This window comes from Cyphomyrmex costatus, unplaced genomic scaffold (genome assembly GCF_001594065.2).
Source record: "Cyphomyrmex costatus isolate MS0001 unplaced genomic scaffold, Ccosl1.0 scaffold273, whole genome shotgun sequence".
Classification (NCBI taxonomy): domain Eukaryota; kingdom Metazoa; phylum Arthropoda; class Insecta; order Hymenoptera; family Formicidae; genus Cyphomyrmex; species Cyphomyrmex costatus.
Window position 1 is genome coordinate 859921 of NW_017276833.1, and position 19850 is coordinate 879770.

A 19850-nucleotide genomic window follows, 5' to 3' on the forward strand; every position below is an offset into this window, starting at 1 on the left:
TTCGACCGCAGCACTTCCGCAGCTGCGTTTTAGCGAATTGTTGAACGCTCGGCGACCTTCGGCGGAAGGATGCGCACCGGACACAGACCGATTTTCCACAAATCCGACACATTCGCGTTTTATTGTTTGTCAGGAGCACGATACGTTAAGTGCGTTCAAATCAGATATAGCCGCGACTATTGGTAGGCCAGCTGCGAAAAATTGTAATTGTTAAAAAAGAGTTTGTGATTATAAAAAGAATTATAGTTTTACTGAAGATACAAATTTAGCTATGCAGATACAGATTTGAAAATAATTTTGTTAGACCATCAAAATAATTATGTATAGGTTTAAAGTATGATGAGATAATATTTCATCAAAAATTTTTACATTTCTCTCGAATTGATTCGAACGTCGAACATAATTATTTTTGGATTTACATCTAGCTAATTTATTCTATAATTTTAGCGAAACCGTTTATTACGTCCAGTTTGAAATGACAATGGAATCGACATTGACTTGATGTCGATTCGACTAGGGATGGGCGATACAGTGTCGATATTCGATATATCGATATTTTTTTGCGATAACCGATAAAAAATTTTCGATTTTTTAAATTATGACAAGGCTGTATCGCCCATCTCTAGATTCGACGTCGAAATCGTCAAATCGACGTCGATTCCATTGTCGTTTCTCACTGAGCGTGTATTATCTAGCATATGATTAACAGAATTTATTACATGGAAATAATAACGTTTGAAAAACTAGAACTATTCTATAGCGAACCAACGTGAACATAAGACGATGCATTTTATTGGAAAGAAGATCAAATATGAACTGTCTTCCGCATTTTTGTCTCAGAATTTTTTTACAAAATTTAAAAAGACTGAGGTCGCTCCTTCTACAAATACGTGAAATTAGAATATCTTTACTGCCACCCTCTTATCTTTATATTTATTGTTGCAGTGTACGAAAGGCTGCGAAGCATGGGAACAAGCGCTCGACACAAGCTGCCAAGCCGTATGCGTTAGTATCGCAGCCATTTTTATTTTCGTGACATTTATTATCGGAGATACTTACGTAAAGCTGCACTCGTAACGTAGTTTTTCGCACGGCAGTTTTACGTAATATTTTCTTAATTTTATAATAATAATATAACTTAATGTTTAACCCTCGATATATATGTTCACAGAATGGAACGCAAGAATTGTTACCACCGAAGGAATTGTACTGCGTTTTGGGCTGCCACGACGCGTTAAATCGTTACTTTCAGCAGCTCAAAGGTAATGTGTCTCTCAAGATATTAATTTGAAATTCTAAATCACTTGATAGCATGAATACATTTATTTACATAATAAATGTAACGTACAAGCACAGAATTAAATCGTTATCGGAAATCTTAGAATAAAAAAACATTTTCATTTGTTGTCAACGCATGGCAACATATTACCTCAAACTTACAGTTAAATATCACTTTACGCAATCTAATTATATTTGTGTATGAAACACTTAGACGTGAAAAATATACCAATATATATTTAAATTTAAAAAATTCAAATTTCTTAATATTTCCTTCTTTTCCTCTTTTTAATATTATTACACGCGGTATCGTTTTGATACGCTTAAAAAGTATTGATTTTTATTTATTGTCATTGTAAACTAATTTTAATTCTGAGATAAAAAATATTTAAAGATATTTTCATACGCAATTAACTATTTTTCCGCAATCCATTGTAATCTCTTTTTCTTTTTTTTATAATTTACTAACGTTATTTTTAAAAATTCGCGAATTCTTTACTATATTGGTCAAACGACGAGACCTCCAGAGATACTTCATCATAATGATCAAAATTGGTAGCATCGCCGCTGTTACTGCAATGGGGAATGAAACTCGGCTGCACCTTCTGATGATAAATCTCGATCCAGTTGATAGATTTGAACCAGCGGTGCTTCTTAATGTCCAGACTACCGTCCTTCATATTGCCGATTCTTCTTGTCAGATCCACTTGCAAAATATTCTTCAGGATATCCCTCAACTCCTCTCCGAAGTGATGAGCGAACTTGTATTTACCAGCAACGATCTTCTCGTAGATCTTCATAGGATCGTGCGCGTAGAAAGGCGGATATCCCGCGTTCATCTCGTAGATCAGCACACCGAAGCTCCACCAGTCGACAGCCTTGCCGTAGCCCTTCGACAGGATTACCTCCGGCGCCAGGTATTCCGGGGTGCCGCACAATGTCCACGTGCGACCGTCTACCATTTTGCAGAAGCCGAAGTCGGTCATCCTGATGTAGCCGGAGTTTTGTATTAGGATGTTCTCCGGCTTGAGGTCCCGGTAGATCAGGCTGCAGTGGTGCAGGTATTCCAAGGCTAAGGCTACTTGAGCGGCGTAAAACCTCGCTAGCGATTCATCGAACTTCCCCATACGCCTAAGATGGGTGAACATCTCACCGCCCTGCGCGAACGGCAGCACCATGTACACGTACGAATTGTCCTTAAAATGGGAATTAAAACACAACACGTTTATGCGTCTGTTTTACAAGAGAGTTTCTTGGACATCTATTATCTCTTAAATATAAAGATAGACAATTCAGTTCCTTTTAAAGAGTGTCTTCTTTAAAAAAATATTGGTGTACATCTAACACTACGCGGTATTTATATAACTTTCACTGCGCTGGTTTGGATTTTTAATATCAATATAATGTAGATTTAACATCATGAGTTTTAAATCCATACATCATGTTGATAGCAACACCAATATGATGAAAATTATATAGATATAATACGCTGTTAAATCCACACCAATATTTTTCAGTGCTTTTTAATATGATACAGCAAGACAGAGAGATAAATCGCACATACCAATTACAGTGTATACACGATTTAACTTTGTGACTTGATGTATCATTAAAGAGAAACGATCCAGTAAGCCGCTTTTCTACGTGTATTTATAAAATTTGAAGGATTAGCGACGCTGTGTAATTTTTTTTATTCTCAACCCTTGCCTTGAAGCAGAACTCCATGAAGACTATGAAGGGAAAGTTAATGGACTGCAAGATCCGTTTTTCATTACGCGTGTGATCCACTTGCTTCGTCTTGACGAGTTTCGCTTTGTCGAGGACCTTCATAGCGTGATACGTGGACGTCGGCTTGTGCTTCACGAGCATCACGCGGCCGAAGGCACCGGTGCCGACAGTTCGGAAACGGTCGAAGTCGTCCGGCTTTCCACAGTCGTCCATTTTCATCTTCCATTTTTCCACGAACGCCGTCCTCAGGCTGTCTAGAATCTCGTTGTACTCGTCGAACATCCGTTCCCTTTCGTTGTCGACCATTGAGCGTTCGAATCGTGTTTAACGTGTCACTTTTGAAGCGGAGGGTTAAGATGATATGATATGACAGGGCGTATTGTTTAAGATTGCTCTGCGTAACGATATGATCGTACATTGTTTATCACAATTCCGTTACGTTGCAATGCTTCTGTAATCTTGTATTATTATTTCTATCAGAGATTAAACTCTCTTTTTTAATCATTTCCACACTTTCCGTATTGACACGTATAATACATTCCAGATCAAAAGTTTGGAAATATTTTTAATAATTGACACTTTTGAGATTGTTCCAACAATTTTTTTTTTAACAATAATTCTTCAGACAACAATAGTTATTGTGTGGATTTAAAGAATTATTATTTAAAATAGATACTTACTTGAAAGCAAGTAATTTAAAAATGTCAATTTTTAAAAAGCTTCCAACATTTTGGTTTGGAGTGCATCTGTGGATATAAATAAAATTAAATATTTGTTTGTATTTAATTATTATATGAAGTTTTATCTAAATGGGAAAATCTTTTTAATAAATATTGGAAATCGGCATTCCACCAGCGCCGGCATTGGTTGCGGACTCGTTGACGGCGACGTCGCTCAGCCTCGAATGGAAAGGCGTAGACATAGACAGACGCGCTGGCATTTCATACTTGGTGCAATGGAGATACGAGGAATTGGCTGAAACGTGGCAGTATTGCCGCAATCAGTCATGGGGCGAGGGTGATCAGATACTGGTCGAGAATCTGCAGCCGTACACTAAGTATAGGGTACGTGTGGGGGATGGAAATCAGAGAATTAGACAGAATTAGAAGCGTAATAATTGGAACATGGAAACGAAGAAGAATTAATTAAGAGTCTACATTAATTTTTTTTTTTTTTTTGCAAACCGAAGATTGATTTTCTATTCACTTGTATTTAAATGAAATTTTGCTACTCTCATTCTCTCGAGAGATTCCGCCAAATGAATGTTAATCATAGACTTATGACGTATAGACTTTAGGTAGAATACTTTCAAACTGTTGAACCGTTTCTCTCCTCACAAATATCTTTTCACGAAAACCTTCATGACGAAAAGAAACAAAGAAAAACGCTGGCGTTTGCAGTTTCGCGTAGCGCTGCTCCTGAAATCGTCGCAGCACAATCCGGAGCCGATCGTCTCAGCGCCGAGCGTGGTAATATTAACGTACGCGGCCGATCTGCCGACATCAGCACCGGTAATTGTAAGAGCTGCGGCGGTAGACAGTTACCGCGTCTCTGTGTCTTGGGAACCAGGCCCATTCCCGAACGGGCCACTTTTGTCTTATGTCCTGCGCCTGCAAGGGGTTGAACACAAGGGGTTGAACCAGCTTAAGGTACACGCTACGCCAGAAAGTATATAGCCTATAGAGACACGTTTATTCTACAGCCGAACTGTATTTTAGCATTGACGTGTCTCTCTCTTATTTGTGCACAAGCATTCCTTTTCTTTCAACTCGCTGTGCACCGTCATATTCGATTCGATTCATTTTCTTCACGCGCTTGCAAGGCGCGTCAGCAGCGTCACGCTTTTGCTGTTACTGTCTAACTGTTGTTTGCAAAAGAGCAATGTGCAACTGGTTCTGCAAGGTAGACTCCGTTATCCTGTCTGAAGAGGATTTATTGGCCACGTTAATTAGATTTTAATTAGAAATTAGAAAAATATCTGTTGTTACATTAAACGTATTTAATTTTTTTTTTGGAATATATGCTAAAGATGGAAGCCGATAAATTTTACTTCGTACCTTTTAGCTTTTTGTGTTGCATACTAATGTCAATTTACAAGGAATGCATGCTTTATATAGAGCATTATGCAAAGTATTACTGCGCACGCATTTATTAATAAAATTTCTTAATATTCAAGACATTGTTACTTTTTATTTACATATATTGTGAAAAAGATTTGCTTTTAATAAATATTTCTTTGAATATCCCTAGCGAATAAATGTAAAACATATTTATTAGATCCAAGAACTATTAATTTGATTCAACTATTTTTTTCGTTTATCTAAATATTTATTTACTGTAAGTAAATATTCCGCTAAGACTATTCAAAGAAATATTTATTAAAATTTTACAAAGTTTTGTAAAATTATGTTATAGCACAATTTTCATTTTTTTTTTTTCATAAATTTTATTATTTTATTTTAAGGGAGAATAAAAAAAAATCGGTGAATCGAGTACCGTAAAATCTGTGTAAGTGTGTGTGTTTGTGCATGAGAATGCGAGCGCACTGGTATTAATTATTTGACGTTAACTCCAATTATACTGCTTTTAATGGTAAATACCTCGCATCTTAATTATGGTATCCTCTAACATTAGTCCGACGACTTGCACGAACCAGATTATTTGCAAAATTTTCTGGCATGGCGTTCTTTTACTCTCCTAAACTGCATACCTATATATTTCCTAGCAATAGGGATGTATTTGAGTTATACAGTAAATCTTGTATTTCATATCGACAGGATATTCCAGTCTCTGAAAATACCGATCACTACATGTTTCAAAACCTTGAGCCCAATCAGAATTATTCTGTTAGCGTGACTATGAGAAACAGTGTCGGCGAGGGTCCGCCTGCAACAATCTATATTTCTACGACTCCAGAACCTACCGGTACGTTATGAGAAAATTAGTATATGTATATTTAACACTAACTCAAAAAAAAACATGTATCACACAATAATAATATAACTTTTAATTCAAGAAATAGAAAATTCTTTGACGATAGGAAGAATATAAATCTTGTTTTCATTTCAAAAATATGCACGCAAAACAATTAAGATAAATATTGTCAGTCTTATTATTTATTGAATAAATTTTTATTCAAACAATCGCGTATTTTATGCTTTTAACGTAACACTTTTACATTATGTATTTTAAAGAATCAAGGCACTATATAGTTATCACTTTTCTTACTTTGTAATTTACGTCTCTCTATGACGTGGAAATGTACGTTTTAAAGTGATTAATGAGACGAATAATGACTAATTTTAGTCAAGGATACTCAACAACCGATTCTCATCCTCGGCGGTGAGCATTTGGTCATGAAGCAGGGTGCTGATATGCTGGACGAGCCTAGCGTCGTTTACGAAACCGAAAATGTGATTCGCGGCGTGGCAATACACGTGGCATCAGCTCAGTTATTCGTTTCTACTTCGACGGGTTACGTACATCGAACTACGATCATCGAGCGGTCCGCACCGAAAGAAATCTTAATCCCCAACGGAGTGAACTTCAAACCTCTGAGCCTGTCCGTTGACTGGCTGAATCTTCACCTGTACGTCTTAGGGGAAGTAAAACACGCGACGACCGCGACGTGGCAAATAGCTAGATGCAATCTCGATGGCAAGAGTTTAACAGTGGCCGTAGCTGGACTCCTAACTCGACCCTCACATATCGAGATTGATCCGTACAACGGATACCTTTTCTGGGTTACTAAAGCAGGACTGTACAGATTAGATTTAGCCGTTATCAGCAACGGTGTGAAGCATGAGGTGCCAATTATTTTCATTTTTGTCATTGTATCATCAAAGCTACTTTTTCTGCTTGTAACGGGAGAGACGCAAAATCTTAATACATTTAAAATCAATTATCAATTTTAAATGTATAAACATTTTGCATCTCTTAGTACAACATATAAAATAACTTTTTAAATTTTTCAAATGTCATGATATTGATGTATTATAATAAAAAATAAAAATTATCTTTAAAGAATTTCTCAACGGGGTATCTTTTTTTAGGTTCGACCGGATTTAATTCTCGAAGATGCTCATTTAGGTGCCTTCACGGTAGACCATACGAATTTTCGATTGCTCGTTCCCGATCACACTAAAAATACAGTCATATCCGTATCGTTAGACGGCCGCGAAGTTGTTAATCTTCGCCCCAATACGCAGAAACCGAAATTTGATAACGTTATTTCGCTAGCCATGGCAAACGGACTGTTCTACTGGACCAATGGCGAAGAGGTCCTTACTGAAGGCTATCATGCTGGTCAAAACAGATACTTCCACAATTCCTATCCTGACAAGTAATATATATATATATTTTTAATTTCTAAGAGAGATTTCCTTCGATCATATATTTAACTGAAAAATTAAATTATTAATTACGTTTATAAAATATCAGTAATACATTAATAAAATATTTTAAGCAAAACTATTATTTTTTTTTTAAGATCCGACACTTCCTTCGTAAGCGTGACGGTACTGATGAATGCAAGTCAGCCGGTCCCAGTGCCAGTGAATCCACCGACAGGAGTGCAAGCTGTTCTAGGGGCGGAAAGAGCAAAGGTTTCATGGCAGGCTCCTCATTTACTAGGCGGCCAAGGAAAGGGCGCCTGGCAAAATTGGTCGTACGAGCTCGAAATCAAGGACGAATCTACTGGCGAAACTATCCATCAAACGGATATCGCCGGATCGTCTCACACTGTTCATAACTTGCGAGAACGATCGGAATACTCTATCAAAGCCGCAGCCTACACCAGCGCCGGCAGAGGACCGTGGTCCACGGAGTTTCGTGGGCAAACCTTAAGGTGATATTAATAAATCATTTTACTTAGTGGAATTTAAAAAATTTATATACAATATTTCTTTAATTACTTTTTCCTTAATGAAGCTTTACATGCATAATGGAATTTACATTTATAAAGTTTCTTTTTTTTTTTTTTTTATTTTATGCCAATTATTTCAATCAGTAATTAAATAAAATTATATATCCAGAAACGGTTCACATGCGTCTATCTTGTGGTCATCGAACGAGGGAATTTTGAAAAGTGACGTAACCGGCGAAAATATCGACACGCTGGTTAATAAGGCGAGTCTAAAGGAATCCGAAAACGAATTCCACATTGTTGATATTAGTTGGTACAAGGACGTGCTGTACATAGTAGGAAATAATTCCGCATTGTATCGTTATAATGTCAGCAATCATCAGAAAACAAAGCTCAACATACATTCGGTGGGAAGCGTCGCCGTGGATTGGATATCGAAGAAACTCTATTGGGCAAATCCAAAACAGCAGATTGTAAATACAGTTAGATCTTTATTTAATTCAAAACAAATTAACTACATATATTAAATTCCAATATTTACGTACTTCAGTGTTTTTGTAAGACTGAAAGCAAAGAATATTACATTACGAAATTCTATATAATTTAAATCTTGGATGACTGTAAAGTTTTTATATTTTACGGAGCAATGGGTATTATTTTCAATGTACAGATAACAAGAGCGAACCTGAATGGATCTCAGCAAGAGCCGATGTCTATCTTAGCAATTGTAAAAGAGCTCATGATTGACTCTCTTGAGGCGTACTTGTATTGGTCCACTGGCCACGCAGTGGAAGTTGCACGACTGAATGGACAAGACAGGAGATACTATCACTTGGATGAAATTTTCAATGGAAAGCAAGTGATGGGATTAACTCTCGACACTGAAAACAGACATGTTTACTGGATCGTTCGTAGTTACGAAAGCGGATCCATCGTCTACCGTGCACCTACGTCCGAAAGAATTCCGATGAATCGAAAGATCATTCCGGAAAAGGTACATTTTATACAATCAACTTGGTTTTATATAAATTCTATTATTTTTAATTATTAATCATAATAATTATTAGTTGTCACCTAATCCTTATTTTAAGTGATAAAATTATAGATTTCGTGACAAGGACTTTAATTATTTATCATTAATGTACAATAATTAAGCATATAATGAAAATAAAATAAACAGTTAGAAATAATGAAAACAATCAATTTTTAATTCGAGGTTTCTGCTTTGCAACATCCGAACATGCAAGGACCTTTGTGCTATTTTTCTGAGCACTTGTTGTGGCTACAGGACGACAGAAATGCAGTGATCGGTGATCTTTCCGGTCAGAATACTGCGGTAATCAACGGGATCACTTTGTCCAGCTTGTACATGGTAGCCATTACGGATCCCGCGCATCATCAGTATCCGAAAAATTTGACGTCAGAAACAGTGATAGTTCTACCGAACGCAGTCGACTTCGATAGTATAAGAGTCGAAGGGACCTGGAGAAATTTTAACATATCATGGGATCCCGTGAAGAACATTAATTACGGCACGGTTTTTTATGAGGTGAAATTCGCGGATTACATCAACACGAATTCGAATCCGGAAATCACGATCGAAACGACAATGCCGTACAACAATTCAGATCAGATCCTCCCTTATTCCGTTCTCGAAGTCACTGTGAAGGCATTTACTTATTGGGAAACGGCGCATCATTCTCGGAAAATCCTGAGATCTCCACAGAGCGTGCCGAGCCAGCCAACATCTCCCAGAGCATTCATAGAGTTCAGCAAGAAAAACATATACATGGACATGAAAATTTGTTTAATATTTAGGTATAGAATTTAGAATACTTTGTGCCCCTACATACTTTGATTTTCTCAGATTTGTATCCGTCTTGTACATGTAGGTACAAGATTTAATATCGATAAAGAGATTCACGAGAAATATATAGAAACGCTAAAATATATATGTTATTTCACAGATGGAATCCGCCCGAGTTTACAAATGGAGTAATACAAGGATACATTGTCCAATGTTGGCACGTCGTGAACCAGGAGAGAGTATTTATCTGCAACAACTGCAGCATCTCAGCTACGAAGCTCGAGTATGCGACTAATGTAACATCTAACACGACTTATTACTGCAAAGTACGAGCATATACTGAGATCGGTGCCGGTCCTTACACGGATTCCATTAATGTGTCGACCGCGTACGAGAATCCGGTGCCGAAATTATTAGTCGCCACGATTGACGCTGTGAGATTGTCGGACTTGGACAGGGAGATTAACGATACGATCACCAGGCATGTTGCGAAAGAGATCAATTATTTGAGAGAGGAGGATAAAATTTATTGGATCAGCGAGATGCAGGAACTGGTGACATCGTTGACAAATGGAAGCAACGCGACAAAAATACTTGCTCTAAACCGAACCGACACGCACAGCCTCTGCGTCGATTGGGTAGCGAGAAATCTGTACTGGGTGGAATGCGAAGACAAGGACAATAACAAAAACAGTTATATCAAAAGATTAGATTTAACAATGTGGCAGGCAGGTATAATCAAATACAAAAGTATCTTAAGAAGAGGAGGATTAATCACAGTTCTGGATATCGTGCCATCTCTGGGGTACGTCAATATTTTCATCCATCTGTAAAATACTTGTTAAATTATTATCACTGTTATTTCCTAATTATGCAATATGCCAACTATTGTAATAAAAATAAATTATGACTTGAAAAACATGAAATTGTAAAAAAATGTACATGCAGTTTTCATTATGTTTCTTTCAAAATTATATTTAACATTATAGAGAAATTAAAATATTGTATTTTTCAGATCTCTATATTGGATTGAGCTAAGTGAAAGAAGTATAATGCAGTCGGATTTCGAGGGGAAAAATGTGCAATACTTCTTTAGAAATAACGGTAGCACGTGTACCTGTCCACAGAAACCGAAGAATGTATCCACATTCACAATTGACAAGACCAATATTGAGAAACCGATGATGTATTGGATATCGGATAGGGACCAATTAAACGTAGCCGATATTCATGGCTGCGCGTGCAAAGTGATATTAAGAGCGAGCTCCAGTATACAGATTTTGACGGTCGACAAAATGAATATATACTGGTACGATGGAAGAAATCAAATCCATTTTTTGAGAAAAGAATATTCCTTCGCGGGGGACAAGGAAAATGTGTCCAATCTGGAAGTGAGGAACTTCTACCTGCCTAATGTACATCGGATCACAGCCTTCGGTACATCCTTGCAACCCTATCCCATCATGGAATGCCTGATACCCCGCCAAACGGGCTATAACGTTGAGAGGGTGAGCGAAACAGCAAACAGCATCATTGTTAGTCTTCCGGAACCAAATCCTGAGTACGGATGTCAGAAGTATAGTTTACCCACTACGCTGTACACTATCAACGTATCCCACTGTTTGAAGAACGAACCGAGTAAGTGTGACGAGATCAGGGTGCAGACGTACGAGAGGCGTTACGAGATTCAGAATTTGAAGCCATTTACGGAGTACAAGTTGAAATTGGCGCTGAGCAATCTGTACGAAAAAACCTTGGAATTCGGCGAGGCAGTGATGCTGAAGACCAGCGTCGGCAAGCCCAGCAGGCCGGAGAATGTCACGATTCAGGCCCTAACACCAACGTTAGCGGAGATCTACTGGATGCCACCCAAGATGCTGAACTCCGCAGTGGTGCACTACGAGGTGCACTGGAGATCGAATGATCTCTTGCAGAACGGCATGCGGCAGAAGGGCGAGCAACTGATCGAAGAGCCGAAACGCACGGCGGACGGCAGGTTTTTCACGACGCTGCAGCCGTTGCTGCCAGGACAGGAGTACCTGGTGTACGTGCGTGTGTATCCTGCCAATTTCAATGACTTCTACAACGACAGTCTCAGGCAACGTATCCGCATGTACTCGGAGCCGAACGATTTAACGATGAACGGGGTCAGCGTAAACAGCATGAACATATCCTGGACCCCGACCGTCAACCTAACGATTGGCTACGTATTGGAGTATCAGGATGTCGCGATGGAGAAGTGGCAAGTCGTGCAACACGTTGAGGTGAACGAGGACCAAGTGATGTATCGTATAGAAAATTTGCAGCCACGTACCCTGTACAAGTTTCGCTTGAGGCTGAGATATCCCAAGTATCAAGACTTCATATGGGAACCATCCGACGGAAGGTTTACATTTCAAACACTCGGTAAGCACATGCAATCGAATTAAATATTATTGGTATTCCGTTTACCATAAGCATATTTTAGTATCATTATAGAAATGAAATAATTGAGTTAACAATGAAGTTTTAAATAAAATGTACTCTCTAAATTCCTTGGAATGGAATCTCACCGTGTGAAGAGTGAAAATTGAGCTAATCTTACAAAAAAAAAAAAAAAAGAGCAACTCAATTTTTAATCTCTAAAAGTGAGATTTCACGCTTCAGGGTTCACTCTAAAAGTTTCAAAGCGCACTGAAATAAATCGAGAGAAATTTAAATTGGATTTCTGTGCACGAAGGTGACGTTCCGAGCGCTCCAGGGGTGCCTGTGGTAACGAAATTCCGAAATTCCGTATATCAGTTGAATTGGGAAGCCGCGCAAGCTCATGGCTCACAGGTGACTTTGTATCGACTGGAAGGCTTGGTCGTCGACGACAGCTACAAGCAAGATGACGGGAGTGAAGAGGACGAGCACTGGGATTTATATTACAATGGAACAGACAACTATTGGATAATCCCCGGAGACGTGGATCAGAAGTATAAGTTTCGCGTGCAGGCGAAAAATGCCTACGGTTTTGGCGCCTGGAGTAGATCGAGCGCGATCGTTGATCTAACGGAGTCCGCCGGAGGAATATTGGCTACGCAACAGCATCTACCGCTGATGCTGGGCCTCATCGCGATCGTTATCACTATAATGTTCGTGTGTTTTTGTTATTTTTTCTGCCGTAAGTATATACTTGTTATAGATGTTCCTGCTCTTTCAGTTGCAAATTAATTTCAATAAAACGGCATGTTTTAAATTAAACTTCTTAATAGAAGACAATTCGCATTTAATTATACATTTATTATATATCTATGTGGCAAGACACGATATCAGACGAGTATATTGTAACGTTATCCAGCAGTGTACCGACAACGGAAAGAAGACAAGAAGACAGTTTTGCCTCCGATAGTATCCGATGTCGAATTAGCGACCCTCCGCGAGATCCCTCGCGGAAACTTCGTTCAATCTAACGCGCTTTACGCGTCTACGCTACAAAGTGATCCGGATGATTCTGCTCTGCCTAAAATCAGACAAGAACAAATCACGCTGGCAAAGTTCCTAGGCAGCGGCGCATTCGGAAAGGTAAGATCTAAACTTCAAATGTAGAAATTAATTTTGCAGGATCGAGAAACAAAGAAATAAAGCTTGAAAATAAAACACTACACTTTGAGCGTCTGCGATATTTTAAGATAAAATCTCAGACGCGAGAGAAGAATTAATGTTGCAATCAAAATTATTTTATATATGACTTGTGTATTTGAAATCGATTCTAAATGTCTCACAGGTATTTCAAGGAAATGCCAAAGATTTAGAAGGACCGGGCATAACGCCCGTTGCCATAAAAATGCTACGAAACGACGCCTCTTCGCAAGAGAAGACGGAATTCTTGCAAGAGGCCAGACTCATGAGTCATTTCCGCCACAAACACGTGCTCAGGTTACTGGGCGTCTGCTTGGACACGGATCCTCCGTTACTCGTGTTGGAATTAATGGAGGCCGGTGACTTGCTGAGCTATTTAAGAGAAAGTCGCTCCTTGCAACCCACAGACCCGCACGCTCTGCGTCTGCAGGATCTGCTCGGCATGTGCGAGGACGTTGCGCGCGGCTGTCGCTACCTGGAGGAGTTGCACTTCGTGCACAGAGATCTCGCGTGTCGAAATTGCCTGGTGTCTGCGAGAGATCGTGAAAATCGCGTCGTGAAAATCGGCGACTTCGGACTAGCCAGGGATATCTACAAGAATGACTATTACCGCAAGGTAAGTGCAGACTTTTGAATAAGAAACTTCATAGACTGCTCTCTTTCATTTCTACATCAATTTTGTATATCAAAATAATATTTATCTCTATGCAAAAAGCTTAAAAAAATTATAATATTATTTCTCTTTCGAGAACGAGAAATTCAGCGAATGTTGTACAATTTCATTCAGGCTCAAGTTTCTCTAAGATGAATATTATACCAGAAGGTTTGCGGGTTATCGCCGTGTCTTTTTTCATCCTCTCGCTCTGATGAAGTGAACGATAACCCGCAAACCTTCTGGTACAATTGAAGAAAATACCCGTGAAAGTCTCACATGCGTAATCAAGATGATCATTATTCAAAAGAAAGAAAAAAATTCTTTTCAATTAAAAATTAAAAATGAAAATTTTAGGAAGGAGAAGGTCTGCTTCCTGTTCGCTGGATGGCACCAGAATCCTTGGTGGACGGGGTATTCACTTCGCAGAGCGACGTTTGGGCGTTCGGGGTGCTAATGTGGGAAATTACGTCGTTGGGTCAACAACCCTATCCTGCCAGGAACAATCTGGAAGTGTTACATTACGTACGTGCGGGCGGCAGGCTGCCGAAACCCCTCAACTGTCCACCGACGTTACACCAGCTGATGCTCCGTTGCTGGAGCGCAGCGGACGCCAGGCCGAGCTTCAAAATTTGTCTCGAGAGCATTGTCATTCTGAGAAGTCACATAGAGGATGCGGTGTTGAGCCCGGTACACGCTGGACACTATCTGGCACGCAGAGGTGAATTGACATTAATCCTTATTTGCGCGCATATTTCTGCATGGAACGAGGAATCTTTGCAAATCAATAGAATGTTGATTAATTAAATTATGCAATTTTTTTTATTTCCTCGCATTACATGAAACGATGTATCTATACGAACCATTCGTTTTAATATCATGTACGTAACGTGGCTACTATAATTTTGCATATAATCAACATCGTTTACATAAAATATGTAAGGTGTGAGAAGTATTTCTTTGGAAAACACACAAACAGAACTCGTGAAAAATGAGACAAATTGCAATGAATAAAAAGTCTTCATTACATCACAAATTTCCAGTAAACATAAACTAAAAGTAACATAATATCAATATGTAATTTCACACTCAACATGTGAATATAACGTCACAAATGTGTTACATAACAGTTACATTATTGAGTGCTAATTATAATATTGATGTTATAATTAGTTTTAATTAGAGTTTATTGAGTTATAAATTTTGAAAAATAAAGAAATCTCTTGCAAGTTACTAGATAACAAAGATTAATTCAGATCGCGTTTTTTATATCGCGAAAAATAAGCATGTTTTTCATACATTCACATAACTCGACATTGTCGAATCATATGACGAAATCCGTTTTATCGCGAAACTTCTATCATCCTTAAAATGTACTGGAATATTACTCTCTATCTGCTTGAATACATATTGATCATTGCATGGCTCGTGCTTGCAGGCGTGTCTAACATGGCTTACTTTGCTGACGAGAATCAGAATCATAATAATTCAGGTAGGTCTTAACAAACATCGTCTGCCTCTCTATACACCACCATCTCATGTCAAGAAATACGACTTTTCCACTTTTCATCGAACGTATTTTTCCATTTTAATCATTCTAATTAAGCCGTATGCAATTTCTTGCACATATAATAATATATTATAAAAGTAATATATACCAAACACGAAAACATGCAATATACGGAAATGTTATTTTCCCATCACGGAAGAAATACGTAAAAAACTTTTAGAATTCTTAGAATTAATAAGTTAATAAAATTTAATTACTTTGCCATACATTTTTATTGTTTACTTTGTATAGGAAACTCGTGGAAGTCCAGTAGTTCCGAAGGAAGTCGAGATATGCAACCCTTCTTACAAAACTCAAACAACGCTACGCTCAATCCGCAATCCGGCGAGGCTCCGAAGTATCTAGAATTATTAGCGGATAACGAAGACATCGTCTTAAGGGAGAATCCTACGAACGGTTACGAAGTGCCTCGCTCAATCCACATCTCGGATCAGAACCTGGCAAATATAAGCAGAATTAGTTGTACGAGTCACGATCGTAAGAGCAGCCTGCCCACGGAGACTACAGAAGAGCAGAAGGAATGTTCGACGGAGGAACAGAAGCAGTTTGACGGAAAGTTGTACAAAAGATCATCGATCTCTAGTCTAAACTTACCGGAACGAAAGGGCACGTCGGTTTCAGGAATTCCGGATAAATGCAATACCTTAGACAGCTCGAAATCTGCGGGCTCGATCGCGAAGGCGACCCTGAAAAGAGACTCCTTCTCTTCCTTGAATGGCCAGCGAAAGTACAAGACCAACTTGGGTGAGCGAAGGGACTCCGAGGCGAGCATTGAGGGTAGAAGTTGCAGCTCGCATAGTCTGGCACCATCCACACGTCCTAGTTCGTCCTTAATCAATTCGCAGACAGTCCTACCGTCCTCCCTGAAGACTAACGCCGTCATCACGAACAACGTGAACGAGGAAGTGCCTTCGGGCGAGAGCGCGGCGACGAAGAGTATATTGCCGAAGGTCCAGAGGACTCACTCGAACTTGCAGAATGGCAAGGCGAATATACCGCTCGTAATAAACAGCACGTTGCTGAATTTATTGCGGCAAACGCCCGTCGTCGAGGATGGCAATAATATCGTCACGTATACAAATATAAACGTGGACGCAGTCAGAGTGAATGGATCGTGAGACGCCGATCGTGGCAAATCTGTAGATTTACGCAAACATTTCGTATAAAAATAAGCGTGATTCGTACGAATCGCTTCTGAGCTTGAATGACATAAATTGAGGCAATTAAATGTTCCAATATTTATAAAGTATGAGAATATATTTCTACATACAATCACTCATATTATTTTTAAAGCAAGGTTTTTTGAAATGTGATAACCATAGTAGACCTATTCTTCTCTAGAAACTATTCAGATGGATTTACCTTGTAGCTAAAAAATTACTCGAGACAGTCGCTACGATTTTGCTCAAATTCTCTTGTTTCTTTTCTCTTTTCCTAACGCGGTGCCTTAAATATATCAAACTATATACGAACATACATTAAGCTCTGCTTATACAATTAATGTCCAAGTATTCTATATATGAAAATAAAAGATAGAAGGAGCAGAGGTGACAATAGCTTTAAACTGCCATTTTAATGTACATACATGAATTTTTATACTCAAAAATTTGTCACGCAGATATGGCAGATCGTTTTGGAACGTATAAATTCGCAACTTTAGTAATAATCGCGAAACTGTTATTTAATGTAGGGATATGTTATATAGAGAATAATAAATGTGAAATATATATAGTTTAACTTTATAATTATAATTTTAAATAACATATTTATTGAATAAAATATGAAATGTCTCATTTCATTGTACAAATTTCATGTTTGATAATAATTTGCAAATATAAAAATCAATATAAGAAATTGTTAAGTTTTCTGTGTAGTTTTAACAACATGAAAATGTACGTGTACTTCTATTGAAAAGATCAATTAGAATGTATAAAATCTTATGAAGTTTGTGCCGATGGACTGACTATACTTGAAATTTGTATTTTCAAGTAGCTTTATAGGAAAATAAATTGTGAAAAGAAGTAAATACTGTAACTAAATAATTGTAAATAATATATTACAGACAATATACATCAAAGAGTTTCGATTTTTAATCTACATGTTTACATATACATCATATAATTTAAACTCTATTAAGATGCAAAATAGTGTCACAGGAAAATGTATAAATAAGGTACAATTTTTTCTTCTTTGTGATAAACAAGTAAATTTCGAATTTCCAATATATTTTACAAACTCACTATAATTTTTAAAAGTTGTTTTTATATATGTATTGTTATCTACTATTTTATACATAACTAATATTAATATATATTTAAGATGGTTCTGAAGATTCGAAAGATTATCAAGAGATTATAAGATTGTATCTACATACATATTCGGTTTTCTTCTTCAAAGATATCTTGTTTCTTCTGATTCTCAGCTCAATTTCTGTATCAGTTTTCATATTCATCTCTGGATATTTTCCCTGTTAAAATTAGGTTCGCTAATTTCTAAATATACACTTGTGTAAATATACAAATATTTGTTATTTCTTAGTTCATATAAAAAGAAAAAATACAATTGTATATTCAGATGTAACAAGAAAAATTAAAATTGAAAAGCTAATATGACTCGGATTTCTCTGCTTATGTTCCAGTATTAACAAGAAGATATTAAGAATTTTATAATCCCACAATATTTAAAGTAACTTTGAATCTCAATGTCAATATATATATATATATATATATATATATATATATGTGTGTGTATATATTTATACGTGTATACAGTTTACAATACTCTGTCTCAGTCTCTATCTCTTCAGTTTACAACATTTAATCTTAATAAGTATATAATGCAATAGGAATTATAAAATTTTCAATTCTTTTTCTTGTCAATATTGGGACATGATTAGAAAGATCCAAGTCACATTAGCTTTTTAATGTTAATTTGTCTCGTTATATCTGAATGAATGTATAATTGTATTCTTTTCTTTTCTATATGACTTAAAAATTGTCTACATAAGTGACATAATATAAATTTATTTACCTAAGTTGCATTTGCAAGAGGTACATCATCATCAAAGGAATCATCCTTACTGTATTCATGCAACAGAACGTATTCTCTGGTACTAAAGCCAAACCGTATCACATCCTTTTCTAATAATTCATGATATTTCCTTGGTTCTAGTTTTACATTATTTACAAAGGTACCGTTTGCAGACTCTAAATCGATAATATACGGACGTATCCTTCTACCCTCGACACCACCTTCTTTTTGATAAGAGACCAAACGATATTGCAGAGCAGCATGTTGCTTAGAACACGAAGGATGATCTAAAGGTATATCAGCTACTTTACGATCTCTGCCCATAAGATACGCCGATTGCCGATGTATGTACAATGTAGGTAACGCCTTCTCGCCTTTGAAGGGATACAATCTCCATCGACGTTTGGGCTTTCTGGCGTCCAGAGGTTCAGAGTATTTTATAACTACTCCATTGACAGTATTCATATCCTCCGTCAATTTTCCTGACAGCTCAAAGTTGGGCTTATCTTTCTCCTCCTTCGCAGTCGATTTTCCCCATTCCGCCGAGGATTCTCTCTTCACTTTCGTCTCCTCTGGACTCTGCCTCTGCTTATGCTGATCGTTGCGTCTTCGACTGGAATCGTCTCTTCTATCTTTACTTCTGCTCCTCTCATTGCGTTCTCTGTGCCTGGGATGACTATTCTCCTTCCTTAACGGTGACTTCTCATGTTTCCTCTTGTAATTCCGCTTCTTATCGTCTCTCCTAGAATAATCGCGTCTACCGCTTCTACGATCCATATCCCTGCTTCTCTGCGACAGTGTTGCGATTCCCAAAATTACAACCCGCTTGCAGCTGTGGGGGCTAACGTGTCTCGTTGCCCAACAATGCACCAACGATGATTCGTTGATGGCGAAATGGAAAGGCAGGAAAATGCCTATTCGGCAGTGAAAGGTTAATCACTGAATCTGTCTGAAGTTTAAAGCGCAATACAATGGAGTAATGGACGCTTCTTTTCACTCACTATCGAGTATCTTCCAGCAGAGAGAAGCCTGAGAGCGGCCATCTTCTTCTAGATTATATTTGGCCATGTAGCCAATCCTACGGCAATCAACCAGGCCAGTGACAAAAGTCGTAGTGTGTAAACGAAAAACGCAATATGTAAACGAGGTATGATGCAATGCCCGCGAAAATGGCGAAAATCCGAACGAATACCGGGCGCCTGCGATTGCAACGTCGTCACGCCACGCTACGCGCGTCCGGACGGACGAACGGGCCGAGCCAGACGCGGACACACATCAGGAGGAAATTCAAGGCGCGGTCAAAGTCGGCAACACTTTC

At 38.0% G+C, this 19850-nt stretch overlaps 3 protein-coding genes across 5 annotated transcripts in view; 1 reads left to right on the top strand and 2 right to left on the bottom strand.

The window, feature by feature from the left end:
• Positions 1-17188, top strand: part of sev (receptor protein-tyrosine kinase sevenless) — a 36597-nt gene extending 19409 nt beyond the window's left edge. The window contains exons 3-20 of the mRNA XM_018540952.1: positions 946-1005; positions 1172-1262; positions 3841-4070; positions 4407-4655; positions 5784-5931; positions 6313-6812; positions 7059-7348; positions 7496-7852; positions 8040-8343; positions 8541-8864; positions 9087-9688; positions 9838-10482; positions 10693-12083; positions 12397-12822; positions 13000-13223; positions 13426-13896; positions 14290-14653; positions 15734-17188. Of these exons, the coding sequence (XP_018396454.1) occupies positions 946-1005; positions 1172-1262; positions 3841-4070; positions 4407-4655; positions 5784-5931; positions 6313-6812; positions 7059-7348; positions 7496-7852; positions 8040-8343; positions 8541-8864; positions 9087-9688; positions 9838-10482; positions 10693-12083; positions 12397-12822; positions 13000-13223; positions 13426-13896; positions 14290-14653; positions 15734-16620 (7563 nt within the window). The 3' untranslated portion in view covers positions 16621-17188. The remainder of the gene's footprint in view (positions 1-945; positions 1006-1171; positions 1263-3840; positions 4071-4406; positions 4656-5783; positions 5932-6312; positions 6813-7058; positions 7349-7495; positions 7853-8039; positions 8344-8540; positions 8865-9086; positions 9689-9837; positions 10483-10692; positions 12084-12396; positions 12823-12999; positions 13224-13425; positions 13897-14289; positions 14654-15733) is intronic.
• LOC108774766 (cAMP-dependent protein kinase catalytic subunit) lies at positions 1755-3312 on the bottom strand. Its single transcript, XM_018540951.1, has 2 exons — positions 2986-3312; positions 1755-2474 (listed from the first exon to the last, which is right to left on the bottom strand). The coding sequence occupies exons 1-2, from the start codon at positions 3310-3312 to the stop codon at positions 1755-1757; spliced, it is 1047 nt and encodes a 348-aa protein (XP_018396453.1).
• A 616-nt stretch (positions 17189-17804) lies between the features above and the next one.
• LOC108774739 (smad nuclear-interacting protein 1) lies at positions 17805-19393 on the bottom strand. 3 transcript variants are annotated; one of them, XM_018540912.1, is made up of 2 exons: positions 18533-19393; positions 17805-17969 (listed from the first exon to the last, which is right to left on the bottom strand). In XM_018540912.1, the coding sequence occupies exon 1, from the start codon at positions 19307-19309 to the stop codon at positions 18533-18535; it is 777 nt and encodes a 258-aa protein (XP_018396414.1). In that variant the 5' UTR covers positions 19310-19393; the 3' UTR covers positions 17805-17969. The 3 variants fall into 3 exon arrangements, with proteins under 3 accessions (XP_018396414.1, XP_018396415.1, XP_018396416.1); XM_018540913.1 differs by having other exon boundaries at positions 17805-17994; XM_018540914.1 differs by lacking the exon at positions 17805-17969 and adding an exon at positions 17972-17987.
• Positions 19394-19850: the final 457 nt, after the last annotated feature.

Coding starts and splice junctions, on each gene's coding strand:
- LOC108774766 (XM_018540951.1), bottom strand. CDS start 3,312: ATGGTCGACAACGAAAGGGAACGGATGTTCGACGAGTACAACGAGATT. Junction 2,475..2,985: donor TCATGGAGTTCTGCTTCAAG/GCAAGGGTTGAG, acceptor TCCCATTTTAAG/GACAATTCGTACGTGTACAT.
- LOC108774739 (XM_018540912.1), bottom strand. CDS start 19,309: ATGGATCGTAGAAGCGGTAGACGCGATTATTCTAGGAGAGACGATAAG.